The sequence below is a fragment of the Nelumbo lutea genome, chromosome 2 (assembly GCF_056320005.1).
Source record: "Nelumbo lutea isolate HS-2025 chromosome 2, American lotus-T2T, whole genome shotgun sequence".
Classification (NCBI taxonomy): Eukaryota; Viridiplantae; Streptophyta; class Magnoliopsida; order Proteales; family Nelumbonaceae; genus Nelumbo; species Nelumbo lutea.
The window spans coordinates 10,756,379-10,777,520 of record NC_142685.1 but is presented as its reverse complement, the minus strand read 5'-3'; the positions used below and the strand labels follow the sequence as shown (position 1 = coordinate 10,777,520).

At 39.5% G+C, this 21,142-nt stretch overlaps 1 protein-coding gene and 1 pseudogene across 2 annotated transcripts; both read right to left on the bottom strand.

The window, feature by feature from the left end:
• Positions 1 to 692: 692 nt before the first annotated feature.
• Positions 693 to 4,530, bottom strand: LOC148868523 (receptor-like protein 7). The gene has a single exon (XM_088967823.1). It carries the CDS (start codon positions 4,305 to 4,307, stop codon positions 897 to 899), a length of 3,411 nt encoding a protein of 1,136 aa, XP_088823949.1. The 5' UTR covers positions 4,308 to 4,530; the 3' UTR covers positions 693 to 896.
• Positions 4,531 to 9,893: 5,363 nt separating this feature from the next.
• On the bottom strand, positions 9,894 to 13,196 carry LOC148868522 (receptor-like protein 7; annotated as a pseudogene). The gene has a single exon (XR_016106957.1). The product of XR_016106957.1 is annotated as a receptor-like protein 7 (transcript).
• Positions 13,197 to 21,142: the final 7,946 nt, after the last annotated feature.

The following is a 21,142-nucleotide window of genomic DNA, read 5'->3' as shown; positions in this document are numbered from 1 at the left end:
TTTCTCTGCAGATTTAATTTCACAATTTCTTGCAAAGGATGCTTATTTGTTGGTTGCTACATTATCACGTGGTAACATAAACGGTTTGGTTTCTCTGGTTTATTTTGCTACATTTTCTGTTCTCCCTGTTAACATATCTGCATTTCAATTTACTATATTTCTTAGCATTGATTTACTACTTTTCATATCAGCAGTCCAAGTTATCTCGGGTACCTCGGGTCATTGAGTTAAGATCGAGGCCCGAGCATCTCATCATACACTGACCTATTGACGCACCATGTAATCTCCTTCTAGAAACGAGCCAGTTGTTTCTGATCTTTTCGGGATCAAGTCGCGTGTCAATGGATCTTATCATTATACTGTCTGGATCGGAGGAACCCGGATAAGCCTTATTAGCTTATATGGAGTCCATCTTCAGGTCCAGAACAGACTCCAAGTTATGTGGCCTAGTGATCTTGGACACATTTTGTGAGGCTCACGGCAGTTTATTTATATAAGGGCATCGCCTTTGCTAACTTAAGCATCGAAATACCCACACTGGATAAAATATCGTGAGACATCTGATTCTACTTTTTTACAGTTTTTGTAATTTAACTCGGCCACATAACATCCAAACTGCCCACATCCGAGCTGCCTTCCAGCAAGGAATGACCTACGTCAATTTGTCATTTATACATATTACAATTATATCCTTCAAGAAGGGATTCATAAATTATGCAGAGCAGAGTTTGTATACTTTGTAAAGATAATTACAGAAACTAATAAATATAGGGCTCCAAGTTGTTTCCTCACCCCAACTCTCTCATGGGGAGCTCATTTTTGTGTTTATATACAATACCAGAAGAAAAAAAAAGGATACGCTCGAAATCCAATTCCAGGGTTTGGCAAATGCGGATTTACAGAGAACTTTGTGATAAGATATTATGGGTATGGCAGGAGCAATTGGGATTGTGGATGACCTTGGTCAGATTGATGTCTAGTTTAGAACAGAAAACACAGTACCGTCTCCGATATTCTTTCTCTTCTTCATCGTCGTCATCAAAGTCCCCTGCCATCTCTGTAAGCTCCATTTCTATCGTCTCTTCTGCCTCGATTCTCTCAACATCACACTTGTTGCAAAGTAATCCTGCTGAAGGGAAAATCATGAGAATGACTCTATCAATGTGTTGGTCAAACCACTTCCTCCCTTTCTTCCAAAACATTAACGGTCCAATTATCAGTCCTGCTCCTCCTCCGAAGCCCAATCCAGTCAGTATGAATTTCCAATCAAATACAGCCTCAGACATCAGTGACTGAGGAATTGATGAATCTTGGCATTTTTTCGACAAAGGGGGCCCGCACAATCCTTCGTTTCCCTGGTAAGAATCATTGGAGAAGGTCTGGAATTGATTGCTGCTGGGTATCATGCCCATAAGATTGTTCCACGACAAATTGAAGATTGCAAGAAAATTTAAGCCTACCAACTGCACAGGGATTTTCCCATTCAGATGGTTATGAGAGAGATCTAACGACTCCAGCTGCGCTAAATTCCCCAAAGAGGATGGAATTTCACCTGTGAAAGCATTGTGTGATAAGTTGAGCAGGCGGAGTGCAGTGAGGTTTCCAATCACTGGAGGAATGTTCCCATCGAATCTATTGTTTGACAAATCAATAGAAGTGAAGATGGTTAGGATTTTCGCCAATTGCACTTCCAGACCTTTACTGGTAACATTCACAGTATCCTGATAGTACACTAGATTGTTGAAATCAAAAAACTTGAATTTCAATGTTGCACTCTTCCCATCCTTATCATCGACCATCATCCCATGCCAGCATCTAAAGCATTGCACGGGCAGAGCACCTGTAAAATTATTAGAAGACAGATCAATGATCTGCAGCACCCGGAAGGTGTCGTTACATGCTGAATTTTCCATGATGTGCCCATGGAATCTGTTGGATCGTAGAACCAGGACCCGCAACTGGGTCATGTTCCCCAACCAAATGGGAAACGTGTCATTGATCTCGTTGTCCCCAAGGTCTAAAACCTCCAGCATTTTGCAATTCCCAAGAGTTTGTGGTACTTGTCCTTCCAATCTGTTCCCATTGAGATCCAACGTCCTCAGGCCACATCCAACAGGAAATTGTTCAGGTATACTTGCATTAAGTTTATTCTGTCCCAGATTCAGTACCCTCAGTGCCCCACTGGTTAAATGAGCCAAACAAGAAGGAACCCTGCCGCTCAAATTGTTATCAGACAAATCAAGGACTTGGAGATAACTAGCGTTGCATATGGACGCAGGTATTTCTCCCGTAAGTTTATTGCTTGAAAGAGAGAAGAAAATGGTGAAGTTTAAGCACAAAGAAATATTAACGGGGATTGTGGAGTTAAAGCTGTTGTTTGAGTAATCCAAATAGATGGCAGATGGTGTTGAAAGAGTTGGAATTGGCCCTTGGAGCAGGTTGGAATGAAGGTCAATGGTGGCCAACGAACTAGAAGTAAGGTCGGGCAACGGTCGCTGCAGATGCTCCAACATGTTGAAAGAAAGATTTAGATAAGCAAGAGATCTATCGCTAATATTCCAAATCCAAGAAGGCACAACCCCGCGAATTCGGTTATTAGAAAGATCTAGAAAGGTCAAATTTGATTTATTTGTTTTCAGGAATTCGGGGAATTCTGTCAGGTTGCAGGAGGCCAACTTTAACGCTGTAATCCAGGGGTAATTAGAGAACGACGTCGAGGTAGAATTATCAACACTAGTCTCGACTGACAATCTGTTATAGGAAAGATCAAGGCTTGTAAGGTTCTTTAGATTCTGAATCATATCGAGTTGCATCGTGCCATTGAAATTGTTGGAAGATAAGGTGAGGATACTAAGACGCTGGAGTCCAAAAATTGATTTGGGAACCGGCCCTTCCAACTTATTGCTACTGAGATCCAGGGTATCTAAGGGAGCCAAATATCCATTGGAAGATTTGTTGAGTGGACCAACAAATTGATTGTGGGAGAGCTGTAACTTCCTTAGTGATGGGAGGGCAAAGAGTGAATATGGAATTCTTCCACTAAGCGAATTGTTTCGTAAGTCAAGATTAACAAGTTTTCCAAGTCTGTGCCACTGAATGGAGGAAATAGGACCTGCCAAACGATTGTTGGAAAGGTTTATTTGGGTGAGATTCTCAAGCGAACCCAACGATGGAATTGATCCGTTCAAGTAATTAGACGACATGTCCAAAGAAACAAGTTGGGCAAGTTTGATCAATGAAGACGGAATTGATCCATACAAACTGCTACTCACAATCTGTAAATTGGACAACAACCTGAGATTGCCAATGGAATCCGGTAACTTACCGCTGAATTTTGTGTTGGAAAGAACCAAGCTCCGAAGGGATCCATAGTTGGGTAATTCCGGTGGCAAAGAAACACTGAGATTCTGGTTGAGTGATACATCGAGGGACTGCAATTTCGGTAGTCGGAAAATCTGCTGCGGGAATTCCCCAGTCAACCCACAAGAACTGAGGCGCAGGGAGGTCAAATTCATGAAATTTGCAAAGCACTCCGGTATATTACTAGAGATACTATTCAGGTCGAGACGAATGTCAGCGAGAGAAGTAAGACCCGTAAGGGAACAATCCAGAGGCCCTGAAATATGGCAATTATACAAGCTCAGCACTTGCAGGTTTGGAAGTGCAGATGATAAGGCTTGGCACCATTCGGGTCCCTGTGCCGAAATGTTTACTCCATCGAGACGGAGAGTTGTCAACCTTGTAAGGTTGTGGACAAGCGCTCTGAGATCTGGATTTTCAAGTTTCAAAGATGTGCCTCCGGTGAATAATGTGGAGAGATCAAGAGAAACCAACCTCGTCAGTTGTAAGAAGTCGATTGGAATTTGACCTGCGAAGCCCGAGTTGGAGAGATTGAGATGAGTCAAATTAAGGAGCCTGCCAAACCCAGACGGAATCCGAACATTATTGAAGGCGTTGTATGCCAAATTCAAGCTCTGGAGATATGCAAGTTCAAATAGACTGCTGGAATTATCAATTCCACTGGAAATGAATTCGCTGCTAAGGTCGAGAGAGATGACATGTCCGGTCTCTTCATCGCAGGTGACACCGCCCCACTGACAGCAATCGATGCTTGCATCCCAAGAGGCAAGCTTTGAAGCAATATTAGCAGGAAGAGGAGTTGAGAAAGAAAGGTTTCTGTTCAATTGAAGCAACAAGGAGCGCTGATCATCCGGACATATGCCATAGACGGATAAATTACTGGTCCCGTGGAAAATAGAGAGAGAATGGAGGGTGAGAAGCCATGAAAGCAGTAGTAGAAATCTCATTGGAGGTGAATGTGATGAGAAACACCCATGAGACTGACCGAGATTGAGAAAGTTAAGATAGGGTAACGAGTTTAGGAGATTGGAGACCCATTAACATTGACCTTCGTGGGTAGCAGGGTAGAGTCGTGGTGGCCGACCAAACTGGTCCGGATTGGGCTCGGGGCGGCACCAAGTAGACCAATACGGAGTAGAGAGAGAGAGGAGGTCGAACCCGAACAAAAACGCGTTTGGTTGAAGTGTTGAACAGTAGAATGAATATAGTAGGAGTCGAGGCGGTTGTTGCTTGGCCATCCTCCTATAATTAATTCCAAGACTTTTTATGTGGATTTCCGGGGAGAGAGTTGACAGGATTAGGCCAGTGAAAATCGCGCCAAGCGACTAATCAATCACCTTTAGATCCTTTTTCGGGTTCGATTATGATACCGCAAAGGCATGGCACTGGAAAAACTGTAACCAATCAATCACCCAGTGCCAGTGGTATCATAAAATTTCATATCCAGTCCACATCGTAGATTCACCCTCCCATCTGTATATATAGAGAGTCAGTGTCAAACAATGGGGCGTCGAAATGGAATACGAATCAAATCCGGTTAAGCGGTTCAAATTCATTCCGGTTTAACCGGATCGAATATGAATCGATCTCAATTTCTCAATCCTATCCGATACTTCTAATGTAAAATCAATATTAATTATTTTGGTTTGAATTTTATATGTTTATTATTAAAGAGTCATCTGATATGTTAATGTGTTGTAAAAGTTATCTTCAAGCCATTTCATATTTTTTGTCAGGGCCATTGAGCGTCGTATCATGTTGTATTTATCCCTGATAAGTGAAATAATAGGTTAGGTTTTTTTTTTTTTTTTGAAATTTTAATATAACTGGGGGTAGGCCTTGTTAAGATTAATAAAATTTTCAAAAGAAAATTAAAAAGTAAAAAAGAACATAGTTAAACATGTGGAGCTAGACGACCTGTTTGGAGTTGAGGTATAAATGTTATGAGAAGTCAAGACCCATCATTTAAATGTCAAATCAGGGAAAGAATAGTGACAAATAATAAGATGAAAGATATTTCAAAAATTCAATACTAAGTTGGGTGCAAATAATGATGACTAAAAGTACTCTTGTTCACACGGATAAATTGTGGGTTTTCGGGTCCAGTTAGGTCCACCTCAACAATTATATAATTAAAGAAAAGACGATTGTGTTTGTCTCCCTGGCAGGCTGCTCTGATGACTAACGTAAAAACAAAAGCCACTGAGTCATGAGTCATGACCAGACAGACAGACAGGCCATTATTGTGGCCTTACACGTTTACCGTATCTCATAAGAAGTATTTAGAAATAAGGTTTAAGATATTGATACAGTCTGATATGTTTTTGTTGGGGTTTGTTTGGTTTTTTAAATTGTTTTAGAGAGATCGATTTAAGACCTGTGTTAAACCCTAAAATATTATCGGGAAGCCTCCCTGGATATGATATGTATCGACTGATACCTATCAAAATTTCGAACCTTGCCTAATAAATAAAAAATGGTCAAATAGTGCGGGTGAGGGGAATATTAATCGTAAACCCCGTGTTCATCAACTTATTCCTAGGTAGCTAGTCTCAGGTCCAGAACCTTTTAGTGTTGTTGGTCAAGGCAAAGGGATGGGATATACAGGGATTCCATTTCCAGATATTCTACTATGTACAGTACAGGGTGATTGTTATGTTTCATGCTGAAGACGACGACATGATAGAACCGAGCAACCCCCATATATGGTCGGCCACAAGATTAATAGTTCAGTTCAACACAAAAAACAACGGATGTACATCCTTAATTTGTCACGTATTCTTTTGAATAGCTAGCCCCATCTTTAAACATCAATCATCTGGGTAATGTGAAAGTTTCTCTTTGGTAATGTCACGTATTCTTTTGAGGGTCTTATCACCATACCATAGAGCTCCTACCTATCTCCTCTTCCTTTCCTTAGGTTATCAAGTTTTCACCTATATTTTGTTCATTTCCTTAGGTTTAGGTTTTTTTCTTTCTTTTTATTAATTTAATTTGATGTAGATTTGTTTAATCAATTCTTCTGGTTCATTAATAAGATGTAATAAGAAAGAAAACAAAATACCAGAGTTATAATGTCCACAAATGCACCAATAAAATTTGATGTTTTCGAACCGTTCTACCAATCCTGCCTACCGTTAACTTATTGTCCTCGAGACCACACCATACTACTTAATATATGTATATTTCAACTATGAGTATTGGAAGTCTTGTTAACAACAGTGGATTGAGTCACTTTGGAGACACCTTCGCTCAAACGTTTTTAAAATCGGGCTGAACAACGAATCGTTCTGGGGTTTGGTTTTTGGGTCAAACGGTTTAATTGTTTGGACCGAACAGATGGTACATTCTGACAAATAAATAAAAAATAAATAATAGTCAAAAACCATTGTCCAGATTGATGGTTCAACTGCCTGAGTCAGCAGTTTGCTGACTAAATCAACATTTTTTACTAAAAAGTGGTTTTGGGTGAAACAGAACTGGTCGTCAAGTGACCAGTTCCAAAAATTTCAGCAATGTTTTCAAAACCGGATCGGACCAGAAAATCAGGAATTAGTTACCTGACTGATTCCATTTTACCCCAAAACCGCTATTTGGCCAAAAATCGTTGATCCGGTAAGCAAACCACTAACCTCGAGCAGCCAAACTGTCAAACCATTCGACCTAGGAACGGGTTTTGTCTATTTATTTAGGTTTTTTTTTTTAATTTTTAAATTTTTTATTTTGTTGTCAAAATGGGCCATCTATTCGGACCAAACGATCGGACTGTTCGACCTAGGAACCAGACCCAAAACGGTACCCTGTCCGATCTGGTTTTAAAAACCTTGGATTTCAAGCAATTGTTTTTGGCTTTGGTGACCCCACCCTAACAGATTATAAGTAATAATTGGTGAAAAATCTAAAAATTCCCGGTGAGTTATTTTTCAGTTAAAAAATGGATTTTTGGTGAAACTTCTTTTAGTGCCTGTTTGGGAGGTTTTTCACACATCAGTTTCAAAGTGTTGCAAGGTATGCCTCTCACAGAAAGCTAGAAGCCGTGTTTGATAGGGGTGAGCACTATTCGGTTAAAACCGAAAAACCAACCGAAAATTTCGGTTTTGATTTGTTCGGTTCAGTCTTTTCGGTTTTTAGTTAAATTGGTTCAGTTAATTCAGTTTTTGACCAATTCGATTTTTAGAATTAAAAAATTGGTTAACCGAATTTTCTATTATTATACATAATATATAATATATAATCTGTAACATATAATATAATAAATTTTGATTTCATAACCGAAAGCTGAACCAAAATTTTCAGTTTTGGTTATTTCGGTTTGACTTTAATTTTTTTAGTCCAGTTTTTATTCAGTTCGGTTTTTAACCGAATAAACCGAATGCTCACCCCTAGTATTTGGTGAAAATCCTGAAAAGCTAGAAATACACTTGTATGAGCCAAACAGACCAATTAATTTCATCAAAGCAAGTCGGTGAAAGTAGCACTGCTTCTTTGGGAGGGCTTTTACACAACGGCTTCTGATTTTACGGAAAAGTGCACTGCACCTCCCTGCAGAATTCTGAATTATACTTAAAATTACAATAATTCAAAATGTTAAATATCCCCTCCCTAAACACCAATACCTATCCGTGTATGGACATCAATTCCGAATGAGGAACTAAGAATTCTAATGATGCGCTGAACAGTCATTATCGCCTATACCCTACATATAAAACTTAGCTATGCTTGGTGAAAAACTTGAAAAACCACATTATACTTTATTAAGCCAAAAAATTGACTTTCTGGTGAAACTATTCTTAATATAACTCATTTAAAGCTTAAATCCTCCTAAACTTATATTACTATTTTATATATAGTATCCGGATAAAAAAGCTACCTGGGCAAACTGTCACATTTCTGCAGGATGATGTGCTCAATCCAACTACTTGGCCACTTAATCATATATACCGTGCAAAATGTCTCTGTATTAGAGTTTCGACAAAATCTCTGAATATTTAATTTTGTCAAATGAAATAAGGGCTTTGTTATACAGAGCATATCAATTGCGGCACCCCTTCGAACCTCCATTTATTTTAGGTATAAGACTTAAACATACCCTATAGATTTAAGCATATCTTGTAACTGTTTTATCTTTTTATATTTTCAAATTTTTAAAAATAATCAAATAGGAAATAAATTTTATGGGAGAATGATGGTTCAGTCTATGGTTAAAATTTTTAGGTCTAAAATATAGTTGGGATAGGTGCCAGTTCGGAATTGATGCCAATTCATGGATAAATATTGATGTATAAAATGGGGTTTTTGATATTTTAAATGTTTATAGCTCTGTAGTGAAATTCAGAAATCTGTATTAAATCTGTTGTACTTTTCCAAACTTTTTTATTGACTGTTCCACCTGTTAGTGGGTGGACCTGATAAGCTTTTGTGGCTTTCCTTGATGAGTGTTCAAAAGTGATGTACAAGTGGACCTCATAAAAATAAATTTCTCTTTAAGAACCAAGAAATATAGAGCAGGAAAATGGTGCACAGTACTGAAAGACAGAATTCAGTGACATCTCTCTTGCATAATGCATTCTCGTAGTGACACATTATAGATAAAAGATGATGATCCATGCATACTCAAATTGAAACCTCACAAATCAATTAAATTCATGAATGTCCAAGATAAGGGAGTATCTTGACTTGGTTTAGCATTGACATCTCTCTTGCATAATGCATTCAGGATTATTGTAAGACGATGAAATAAGAATTTTTTTCTTTGACAGAAAAAGAAAAAAAAAAAAAAATCTATTAAAAGAGATAGAAGGACAAAATTGGATTTTAAAAATGTTTTAAATGAGTTTACATGTGAACTTTCCTTGATGAAGGGTATATTTAAGTCTATTTTACAATTTCAAGGTATGTTAAGTCAGTTTCTGAAAAGTCAGAAGAAATATCCCCATTAGAATTGAGTTTAAATAGATGATCCAACCAAAGTTTAAAGTATTGATACATACTGGCCCGTATTAGTTGATACGTACTATATCGGAGCCTTCCCGATATGCCTCTACAAGAGGTGTTTCGGGTCGGCAAATGATTCAGGGGGTAGGACCCTTGATCCAGATTCAAAAAAAAAAAAAATTAAAAACAAAAAACAAAATAAGAGTATCGATACAGGCCGATACGCCCAGTATCGATACTTTAAACGTTAGACTTGGATGCAACTATTATGTATCTTTTGGAAAGGAAAACCAAAACCCATCACTAGCTAGGAAATAGAAAAAGCATGATTACATGATGTTTTGAATTTTATTTCCATAGATGTTCTGTCCTTGTTTAATTCGGGGGATGCAAGAAAGTGCCGCACCCATGGGCCATGGTGGCAGATTGGTAGCGGTCCTAGCAGATGTGAAGTCTTGGTATGGTGAGTTGGTGGCAAGGGGTTGTGGGCTTAAATTTGCCCCATATTTGACTGCTAACCAGAATGTTGATTAGACTGAGAGGGGCCCACTTTGTTCTACAAAACACAAATGCATTTCAATCATCTCCTCAGTACTCACAGTCACAAAAGTTAACCATTTTATTTTATATGGAATGGAGCCAACAAATCTCAAAACTCTGAAAGTATTGTAATTTAAAAGGGGACAAAAAACCATTTCCTCCCTTTGTGGGTGAACATAAGGATACTCATTACCACTCCAAAGCCCATAAGCAGTCCACTCCATATGAATTCTCTGTCAAATTCAAACATATTCCACGATGAATCTGAACCCTCTTCCTCAGAATCTATGCATTGTCTTGACACTGCTGATGAGCCTTTACCATCTTTGCATTTTTTTGTGGTCCGGCATTTTTTCGACAGAGGGGATCCGCATAATCCTTCGTTTCCCTGGTAAGAATCACTGGAGAAGGTCTGGAATTGATTGCTGCTGGGTATCATTCCCATAAGATTGTTCCACGACAAATTGAAGATTGCAAGAAAATTTAAGCGTGCCAACTGCACAGGGATTTTCCCATTCAGATGGTTATGAGAGAAATCTAACGACTCCAGCTGCGCTAAATTCCCCAAAGAGGATGGAATTTCACCTGTGAAAGCATTGTGTGATAAGTTGAGCAGGCGGAGAGCAGTGAGGTTTCCAATCACTGGAGGAATGTTCCCATCGAAACTATTGTTTGACATATCAATAGAAGTGAAGATGGTTAGGATTTTCACCAATTCCACTTCTAGACCTTTACTGGTAACCTTCTCAGTATCCTGATTGTACACTTGGTTGTTGAAATCAAAAAACTTGAATTTCAATGTTGCACTACTTTTCCCATCCTGATCATCGGCCATCATCCCATACCAGCAGCTGAAGAACGGAGCGGGCAGAGCACCTGTAAAATTATTAGAAGACAGATCAATGATCTGCAGCACCCGGAAGGTGTCATTACATGCTGAATTTTCCATGATGTGCCCATGGAATCTGTTGGATCGTAGAACCAGGACCCGCAACTGGGTCATGTTCCCCAACCAAATGGGAAACGTGCCATTGATCTCGTTGTCCCCAAGGTCTAAAACCTCCAGCATTTTGCAATTCCCAAGAGTTTGTGGTACCTGTCCTTCCAATCTGTTCCCATTGAGATCCAACGTCCTCAGGCCACATCCAACAGGAAATTGTTCAGGTATACTTGCAACAAGTTTATTCTGTCCCAGTTTCAGTACCCTAAGTGCCCCATTGGTTAAATGAGCCAAACAAGAAGGAACCCTGCCGCTCAAATTGTTATCAGACAAATCAAGGACTTGGAGATAACTAGCGTTGCATATGGACGCAGGTATTTCTCTCGTAAGTTTATTGCTTGAAAGAGAGAAGAAAATGGTGAAGTTTAAGCACAAAGAAATATTAACGGGGATTGTGGAGTTAAAGCTGTTGTTTGAGTAATCCAAATAGATGGCAGATGGTGTTGAAAGAGTTGGAATTGGCCCTCGGAGCAGGTTGGAATGAAGGTCAATGGTGTCCAACGAACTAGAAGTAAGGTCGGGCAACGGTCGCTGCAGATGCTCCAACATGTTGAAAGAAAGATTTAGACAAGCAAGAGATCTATCGCTAATATTCCAAATCCAAGAAGGCACAACCCCGCGAATTCGGTTATTAGAAAGATCTAGAAAGGTCAAATTTGATTTATTTGTTTTCAGGAATTCGGGGAATTCTGTCAGGTTGCAGGAGGCCAACTTTAACGCTGTAATCCAGGGGTAATTAGAGAACGACGTCGAGGTAGAATTATCAACACTAATCTCGACTGACAATCTGTTATAGGAAAGATCAAGGCTTGTAAGGTTCTTTAGATTCTGAATCATTTCGAGTTGCATCGTGCCATTGAAATTGTTGGAAGATAAGGTGAGGATACTAAGACGCTGGAGTCCAAAAATTGATTTGGGAACCGGCCCTTCCAACTTATTGCTACTGAGATCCTGGGTATCTAAGGGAGACAAATATCCATTGGAAAATTCGTCGAGTCGACCACCAAAATGATTGTGGGAGAGCTGTAACTTCCTTAGTGATGGGAGGGCAAAGAATGAATATGGAATTCTTCCACTGAGCGAATTGTTTCGTAAGTCAAGATTAACAAGTTTTCCAAGTCTGTGCCACTGAATGGAGGAAATAGGACCTGCCAAACGATTGTTGGAAAGGTTTATTTGGGTGAGATTCTCAATCGAACCCAACGATGGAATTGATCCGTTCAAGTAATTAGACGACATGTCCAAGGAAACAAGTTGGGTAATTCCGGTGGCAAAGAAACACTGAGATTCTGGTTGAGTGATACATCGAGGGACTGCAATTTCGGTAGTCGGAAAATCTGCTGCGGGAATTCCCCAGTCAACCCACAAGAACTGAGGCGCAGGGAGGTCAAATTCATGAAATTTGCAAAGCACTCCGGTATATTACTAGAGATACTATTCAGGTCGAGACGAATGTCAGCGAGAGAAATAAGAGCCGTAAGGCAACAATCCAGAGGCCCTGAAATATGGCAATTATACAAGCTCAGCATTGCAGGTTTGGAAGTGCAGATGATAAGGCTTGGCACCATTCGGGTCCCTGTGCCGAAATGTTTACTCCATCGAGACGGAGAGTTGTCAACCTTGTAAGGTTGTGGACAAGCGCTCTGAGATCTGGATTTTCAAGTTTCAAAGATGTGCCTCCGGTGAATAATGTGGAGAGATCAAGAGAAACCAACCTCGTCAGTTGTAAGAAGTCGATTGGAATTTGACCTGCGAAGCCCGAGTTGGAGAGATTGAGACGAGTCAAATTAAGGAGCCTGCCAAACCCAGACGGAATCCGAACATTATTGAAGGCGTTGTATGCCAAATTCAAGCTCTGGAGATATGCAAGTTCAAATAGACTGCTGGAACTATCAATTCCACTGGAAATGAATTCTCTGCTAAGGTCGAGAGAGATGACATGTCCGGTCTCTTCATCGCAGGTGACACCGCCCCACTGACATCAATCGATGCTTGCATCCCAAGAGGCAAACTTTGAAGCAACATTAGCACGAAGAGGAGTTGAGAAAGAAAGGTTTCTGTTCAATTGAAGCAACAAGGAGCGCTGGTCATCCCGGCATATGCCATAGACGGAAGCGTTACAGATTTGAAGGAAAACAGAGAGAAAAAGGAGTAAATGTCTCATTGGAGATGACGATGAGAAACGCACAAAGGATCGGCACTTAAAGATTATATAATAGTACATCGGCAAACAAGAATCTCCTCCATCTAACCATGGCCTGATTCTTTAATTGGTCAGCGAGTAACTGCAAAGCCCCCGTCCTCATCTAGCTACAGCCTACAGGTAAGCGTATTGACTGTCCAACCCAGTGCCAACGCAAGACAAGAGCATATGCCTCCACGAAAAGTAGAAAACTGAAGAGTCAATCCATAACTATCAAAAATGAATTCTTTGATGAGAGTGGCGTTGACCATTAAAGTAGCTTTGGAGCATAAAAACGGGTGCCACCGGAATATCAGTTGGGTTACTTGACTAAGTGGATCAGCTTTGACCTGACGACGGAGAGAAGGGATAGACAGGGAAGAATACTGAAATAAAATTTCTCCTGAAAGCAAGTACTTTTATGGGGTCTTATTATAAGGGCTAAGATTAGGACCAGAAACGAACAAACGATCGATCCCCAACTCCAAGTATCAATACAATTTCCCAGTCTACTTGTAGCCCCCCTGCCCGTGGATTTGGCATCAATTCACGGTCAGGATTCAACACCCTTAAAAATCTCAACGGTAAAAACCCCTTTTTTTGGCTATGGGCTATGGGGGGCCTTTTGTCGCTGGAGTGAATTTCTCCTTTTCTCCCATCTGAAAACGCCTTCGCATTTAGCCATTTTTTAAATTACAATGGTAATATTTTAAAGACTAAAGACCTCCCTTTTCTTTTCAAAATGGACTAATACTTGCCCTGTTATAGTGGTGTCATCAGACAAAAACCTCCTTAATTAGGAATCTATTAAAATCCAATTGCATTTGACCTCTTGTGGGGAATCTCATCATCGTAAACCATAACAGTAACCCAACCAAGAGAGAATCGATTTTCAGAGCGGATTGCCATTTATGGACTTCTGAGAGAGAAGGCCATTCATTCCCCAATTCCTCGTAGCTTGTAGCAGAAGATGAAATTTCTCCTTAAGAGTTAAAAGAGTATCGATGGGTTGAACATGTCTTTTACTGCAGGGTCGAAAGTTTTTGTTTTTCTTTAAAAGAAAGCTGCCTTTTCGGTTAAAATCTTGGGGTCTTCATTATCTTGTTCCTATAAGCGGTTTTTCTTCCTCTACTCCAGAGAGTCTGAGTGAAAGGTAAAGAATTTGGGGGTTCATTCTCGATCGGAATGGCCTGATCTTTAATGAATTTCTGGTAAGTGAAGGCTTTGCGACAAGCTTTAGGGAGACCCAGAGATCGGTTCTCCGTCTTCTATGGTGATTCTGCTAAAGATTGTGGGTTTCAGTCACAGTTGTCGATTCTCTGACATCTTTTATTCCTCCTTCAACATGATAAAAAAACCCTGAAGAATATAAGAAAGGATCAAACCAACAAAGAGACAATAACGTGAAAGGTTCTTGATGTAACCGTTTTCAGCCACGTACCAATGTTTTGTGATGTAAATTTTTTTGGCAAAGTACCTCGTTATTCGACCCGGTGGTGGCGTACCTTAGTGACGATCTACTTGGTGGCGAACTGCCTGGTGGCGAACTCCCTGGGGGCGAACTACCTGGGGGCGAACTGCCTTGGTGGCGAACTGCGTGGGGGCGAACTGCCTTGGTGGCGAACTGCGTGGGGGCGAACTGCCTGGTGGCGAACTCCCTGGTGGCGAACTGCCTGGGTGCGAACTGCCTGGGGGCGAACTGCCTTGGAGGCTAACTCCCTGGTGGCGAACTGCCTGGGGGCGAACTGCCTTGGAGGCTAACTTCCTGGTGGCGAACTGCCTGGTGGCGAACTGCCTGGGGGCGAACTGCCTTGGTGGCGAACTGCCTGGGGGTGAACTGCCTTGGTGGCGAACTGCCTGGGGGCGAACTGCCTGGGGGCGAACTCCCTGGTGGCGAACTGCCTGGGGGCGAACTGCCCGGGGGCGAACTCCCTGGTGGCGAACTGCCTGGGGGCGAATTGCCTTGGTGGCGAACTGCCTTGGAGGCTAACTCCCTGGTAGCGAACTGCCTTGGTGGCGAATTGCCTGGGGGCGAACTGCCTGGTGGCGAACTCCCTGGTGGCGAACTGCCTGGGGGCGAACTGCCTTGGTGGCGAACTGCCTGGGGGCGAATTGCTTGGTGGCGAACTCCCTGATGGCGAACTGCCTGGGGGCGAACTGCCTTGGAGGCTAACTCCCTGGTGGCGAACTGCCTGGGGGCGAACTGCCTGGGGGCGAACTGCCTTGGTGGCGAACTCCCTACTAGGCGGTCGATGCCTTAGAGAATGTTGGAACTCCCTGGTGCGGCGCAATCCGACTGCCCTCAGCATGAGGCGGTCTTCTTTCCTTTGTAGGCTGCGGGAGATGAGGGACCTGCGGGAACTTCATCTTTTCCTCCTCTTTGTAGGTGGCAGGAGCTGAGAGACTTGCGAGAACTCCGTCTTTTCCTCCTCTTTGTAGGTGGCGGGAGCTGAGAGACCTGCGAGAACTCCATCTTCTCCTCCTCTTTGTAGGTGGCGGGAGCTAAGGGACCTCCGAGAACTCCATCTTTTCCTCCTCTTCGTAGGCGGCGAGAGCTAAAGGACCTGCGAGAACTGAATCAGAGGTCCCGGGGGTACTTTCCCGGTAGGGGCTCTTCGATGCTTAAGTTAGCACTCTTATTGTAGAGAGCTTTGAAGATAATATGAGAGAGCTAAAGAGCAGGGTTACTTCCCTTTCCTTTCCCCTCTTCCCCTTTGGGGGGTGAGGTCTTTATATACCGGAGTCTTCGCGGGTTAGGTGGGTGAAAAGCCTCCAAACGGTGAGACTCGTCGCATCCGGTCAAAACTGGGGTACAGTGGTGAACTCCTCGAGGTCGTCAGGCTGGCGCTTGTGTCAGGCGGCCAGGTCGGCGCCTGGGCCGGGTTGTTAGAGGGGTGCCTGCGTCAGTCGGCGGGTTAGTGTTTAGGCCAGGCCGTCAGGTCGGCGCCTGTGTCAGTCGGCGGGACAGTGCCTAGATCAGGTCGTCAAGCTGGCGCCTGTGTCAGTCGGCGGGTCAGTGTCTAGATCAAGTCGTCAAGCTGGTGCCTTGGCCGGATCATGCGCTGGGCTGGTCTAGGTCGGCCAGGTCGCGCAGGCCACACGCAGTTCACGCAGGCCGCGCGCAGGTCGCGCAGGCGCGTGTCAGGCCGCGCACAGGTCGCGCCAGGCCGGCCAGTCAGGTGCCCAGGTGGGTCACCAACTTCGTAAGTTTGGTGGCTGGGTGTTTTCCTAGTTATCACGAGGTGCCACGTGTCACAATTTTACTGGAGGGCCAAATCTGCCATCATCAGTTCTACTTAGAAGGAATGCATACACTCTTGACAGAACCTTGAATTGAGAGCGTCAGTCACATTTGCCAGAATTTTATTGTTCTTGTAGAGAGCTTGGAGCTCCTTACTTGTGGGGCCGAAATTTTTTTCTTCTTGCACCGGAGTTCCATTGGTGATGACTGGTCGCAGGCTTGCAGCGGTGATGTGAGTGGGGGTAGTTACTATTATTCCTAAGGTTGAAAATCATCAAAAGAGTTCTTGACTTAGACCGTAAGTGCATATTAGACTTTTTGACTTCTCCATCAGAAATAAGAATTGGCATCTGCTCTTTACAGAGGGCGACTCACACCGACCTTACATATGCACATACCGTGCATTGGCAACATCTCCCGTAAATAACATAACGCATGTTATAAGTACGCCAATGCACCATGGGATGTGCATGTGAGATCGGTGTGAGGCGACATGTGTGAGGAATCTCCAAAAATAACAAATAATTAGTCGGACCGCATGGATTTCGTTAATAGTAATTGTAACAAAAGAGTCTTGCAACAAAGTTTTTAAAGGGAAAATCTATGATGCGGAAAAAATATGATATGAAAAGAGTTTTGACGAATCAAAACCCATCCATGAATTTTAATAAATAACACCTAATTGACTACCACGTTAATGATTCTAGTTGACTGGTCATATATTTTTCTGATATCATATCTTTTTCATGTCATCCAATCCTTTTTTAAATATATTTATTATTTTTATTAATTATAAATTTTAGCTTATTATTCTTACATTTATTGATTATACTTGTTTCATTTTATTAATTATAATTAAAATACATAAAATTTAAGTAGTGATGATCATGGGTGGAGCCAAGTTGGTTAATTGGCTTCAAGCTGGGCTTAGCACATGTAATAACGCTATGGCCCATGCTTGGGTTAGACTTGGATTTTAGGCCAAAAACATAAAAGCTCGTACCCAATCTTACATGGGCTTCGCCTAGCTTAGCAATTGTAATAAGGGCTAATAGCCTAGGCCTGAATAGAACCGGGCTTAAATTTGAGCCTAAGAATTTTATGTATAAAATAGTGAATACATATAAGGCCTTGTTTGATTCACGATAATAGGGGTCTGGAATTGGAAAAGGAATTGCCCATTCCAATCCCAACTGTTTTGTTGTGTGGAACTAGAATTTCATTCCCATTCCTGTTGGAATGGCATTTTTCCATTTGAGAGAATGGCCATTTCCGGTCCCTTTCCTAAGAATAAAATCTCATTTCTTCTAATTCTAATTCTCATTTCCCTTTCTTGTTTGAACCAAATAGACTTTGGGAATAGATCATTCCTATTTCGGTTCTGATTACAATTGTAAATCAAACGGACCTTAATATTTTATATTATATGTCATATGATATGTATATAAAATTATATTATACATTTTATAATATAAAATATCATATATCATATGTAGTATAAGTATGTATAAATAATATAATTATGTCTGAGACATACGGGGCTTGGGCCAAACTTGAATTGTTGAGCCCAAGCACAGCTTTGCAGTTTGTTGTAGGGGTTGAAATTTTCCCCGACACTAATGGGTACCCAAGCTCCTCGACCCGACGGGGTTGGGGATGGGGGGGTACCTTGGCGGGGTCGGGGTCGGGGATGGGGCTACCCCTGAATCCCCGATCGGGTTCGAGGACGAGGATGGGGAATGTAATCCCCGCCCTGACCCATCCCCGATTAATATATATATATACATAATTTTATATTATATAACTATAATAATTATTATTCATTTTTTAAAAGATTAAAACTTAAAAAATAGTGAAATATTAAAACCCTCGACATAAAACACAAAATACTTCGACAAAGAGAAGAGAGAACTCTATCTTTGAACCCTAGGTCCCTAGCTTCGTGCCTTCATCTTCCACTCTTCCTTCGTCTTTGTCGCTGATCACTGATTCACCGACCATCGTCGTTGTAGCCACTTGCCCGTCACACATCGAACAAAGGACAGAGATACTTGAGTGAGAAAGAAGAGCTACTCAAAGAAGAGTGGTTGTCGCCATTCACCAACTGTTATCGCTTCAACCTTCATCTATCGTCCCCGACTGCCATCGTCGTCGCCTGTCGCACTCTCTCTCTCTTGTCGCCAACCTCAACTCTTGCATTGGTCCTCTCTCTCTCTCTCTCTCTCTCTCTCTCTTTTTCTCTCTCTCTCTCTCTCTCTCTCTCATCAGTCTCAATTTCTCTATCTCAGACTCTCAGTCCTTCACAATATGATCCAGGATGTGTGCATACATATCTCGTCAGGAACTCGGGTCTCCAACAAGGATGATGGAGGGGGGACTCCTTTCCCCATCAAGGATCAGGGACGGGAATGGGGGGTGATTTGGGGGTCGGGGTTGGGGATGGAATATAATCCCCACCCTGAACCCGCCCTGTTGCCATTCCTACTTTGTTGTGCTAATATAGGGCCACACTGAAAATAAGCACCCCTAAAGCTAAGTGGGTTTTAATCTAATAAATATTAATTTTAAAATTAACAATTTTGTTTAGTTTTAATTTTACTAAAAGTTTTTGATAATTCATGTTATATTTATCAAATAGTTAAGATTAGTTAAGTTATAATTAATTATATACTTTATTCATGAATAAAATAGTTAACATAGTATGCTTTATTAACAATATAATTAATAAATCTGACCTATTAATAATACTTGATTTGATTATTTATAAGTAATAAATTATTCTTATACTACAAACCCAAAAAAGCACACCCACCTCCACGAATTCTAAAAAATGACTCATTTCATAACTGAATTAAACGAGTGATCAAGTTTCTATAGATCTCACTTTTGAGACTGTTTAAAAGTTTCACTCGGTAAACATTAAACAAAGAAGTCTCTATAACGTGGAATTATGTTTATACAAAACAGCGATTCATTTAATAACCGCATTAAAAATGAGTGATTATGTTTCCACTAATCTCTCCTGGGAGATTGTTTAAAGTTTCACTCCCTAACAAAGAGGACTTTCACGTAGAATATATATATTAAAATTGGTCCTGCCATGTCAGCACGTCTCTCCTTTGAGAGAAGTTATTTATCTATTTTCTTCTATTTTTGAATTTTTTATTTTTTAATTTCATGTCATTTTTGAAACAACCAATGAAATGCACTTTCCCAATAATCTAAATAATCTATTCTCCTAAATTGACTCCTAAACTACATCCCCCACTTTCTCCAAAATTATATCTAATTCCTATTTATCTTCTAATTTATCTCGAATTCCTATTTATCTCCAAAATTATCTCTAATTTAGTAGATAGTTTCTCTCCTAAATTATCTCTAAATCCTATTTATCATCTCCCATACTTTTTATCTATGTCTATCTAAAGAAAGTTTGGATTAAAAAAAAATTAAGAATTATTTAAATATTTTAACAAAATTATAAAATAACTTTAGAATATTTATTAAAAACACAAAAAATAATTTTATATTTTTACAAAATATATGACAAGATTATGTACTACCAATTTAATTTATGTTTTTCTGGATATCAATTTAAATTTTTTCTAAATATTTAATAATATGTAATAGCTTTAAATAAATAAAATTTTAAATATTTTATAGATTATTTAAATATTTATCATAACTAGATTTTAAATAGTTAAAATAACGAAATTATGAAATAAATATTTATCATAACTAGATTTTAAATAGTTATTTAAGTATTTAAATAAAAAAATATTTAACATAACTAGATTTTAAATAGTTAAAATAAATAAATTATGCAATAAATTTAAAATATATATATATAAAGTAGAAAAATAATTATAACATAATATCGAAATTAATAATAATTTAATATTTTTACATAATATTGTAAATAATTAATTTCACTTATATCAAGTAATAATTCGAGAAAATAACTTTAAAAAATCATATTTATTAATAATAATTTTAAACTCTTAATCTATATTTATTATATAATTATATATACTAAAATTAATATTTATTGTCTTTTGTGATAAACGTATTTTAAATAAGTATCTATAAATTTATTTTGTTAAGTTATTTAATAGAAAACTTTCAATAATTATTGAAGATTAAATTACTATTATTGAAAATTTTACATTTAATTTATTGTACTTATTGTATTTATTGTGTTTTTGCTATAAGTTATTGATTAATATTTATTAGAGATTAAACTATTATTTGAGATTACACTATTTATTGACTAAGTTAATATATTTTTAGTACTTATTGTATTTTTTGTAATTTCTGTAGTTATTGTAGTTTTCATTATCAATATATTTTCAAATTTTGTGTATTTTTGCCATAAATTTTCAATAGTTATGGGAGATTAAACTATTGCTATTTATTAGAGATAAGACTATTAATTTAGTTGAAATTATGAGTGTTCATGAGTTGGTTCGATGCGGTCATTGGCTATTTGGCCAACTAAATTGACCTGATCAGGTTAGGGAGTTGGTTAACTGAAATCGACTAACCTTTTGTGAAAACCGAACCACTCAAGTTGTATTGGTTTGGGTCAATTTTTTGGTTTGGTCAGTCCGTTCAAAAGATTTAAACTTAAAATTTTAATTTTATTTTAAAAATTATAGTGCAATTATTAAATAATAAATTAAAAAATTAGATTTATGATATAAAACATTTTAGACTAAGATATATGGGAAAATTCCCACTTTTTCATATTAAAATTTATATTTAAAATATAAAATATTAATATATATATATATATATATATACATGGTTAGGTCGTTCGATTTTGGTCGATTTACAAATGGCCAAAGTGGAACTGATCCGATTTGGTTGAGTAAGGAAATTTTTG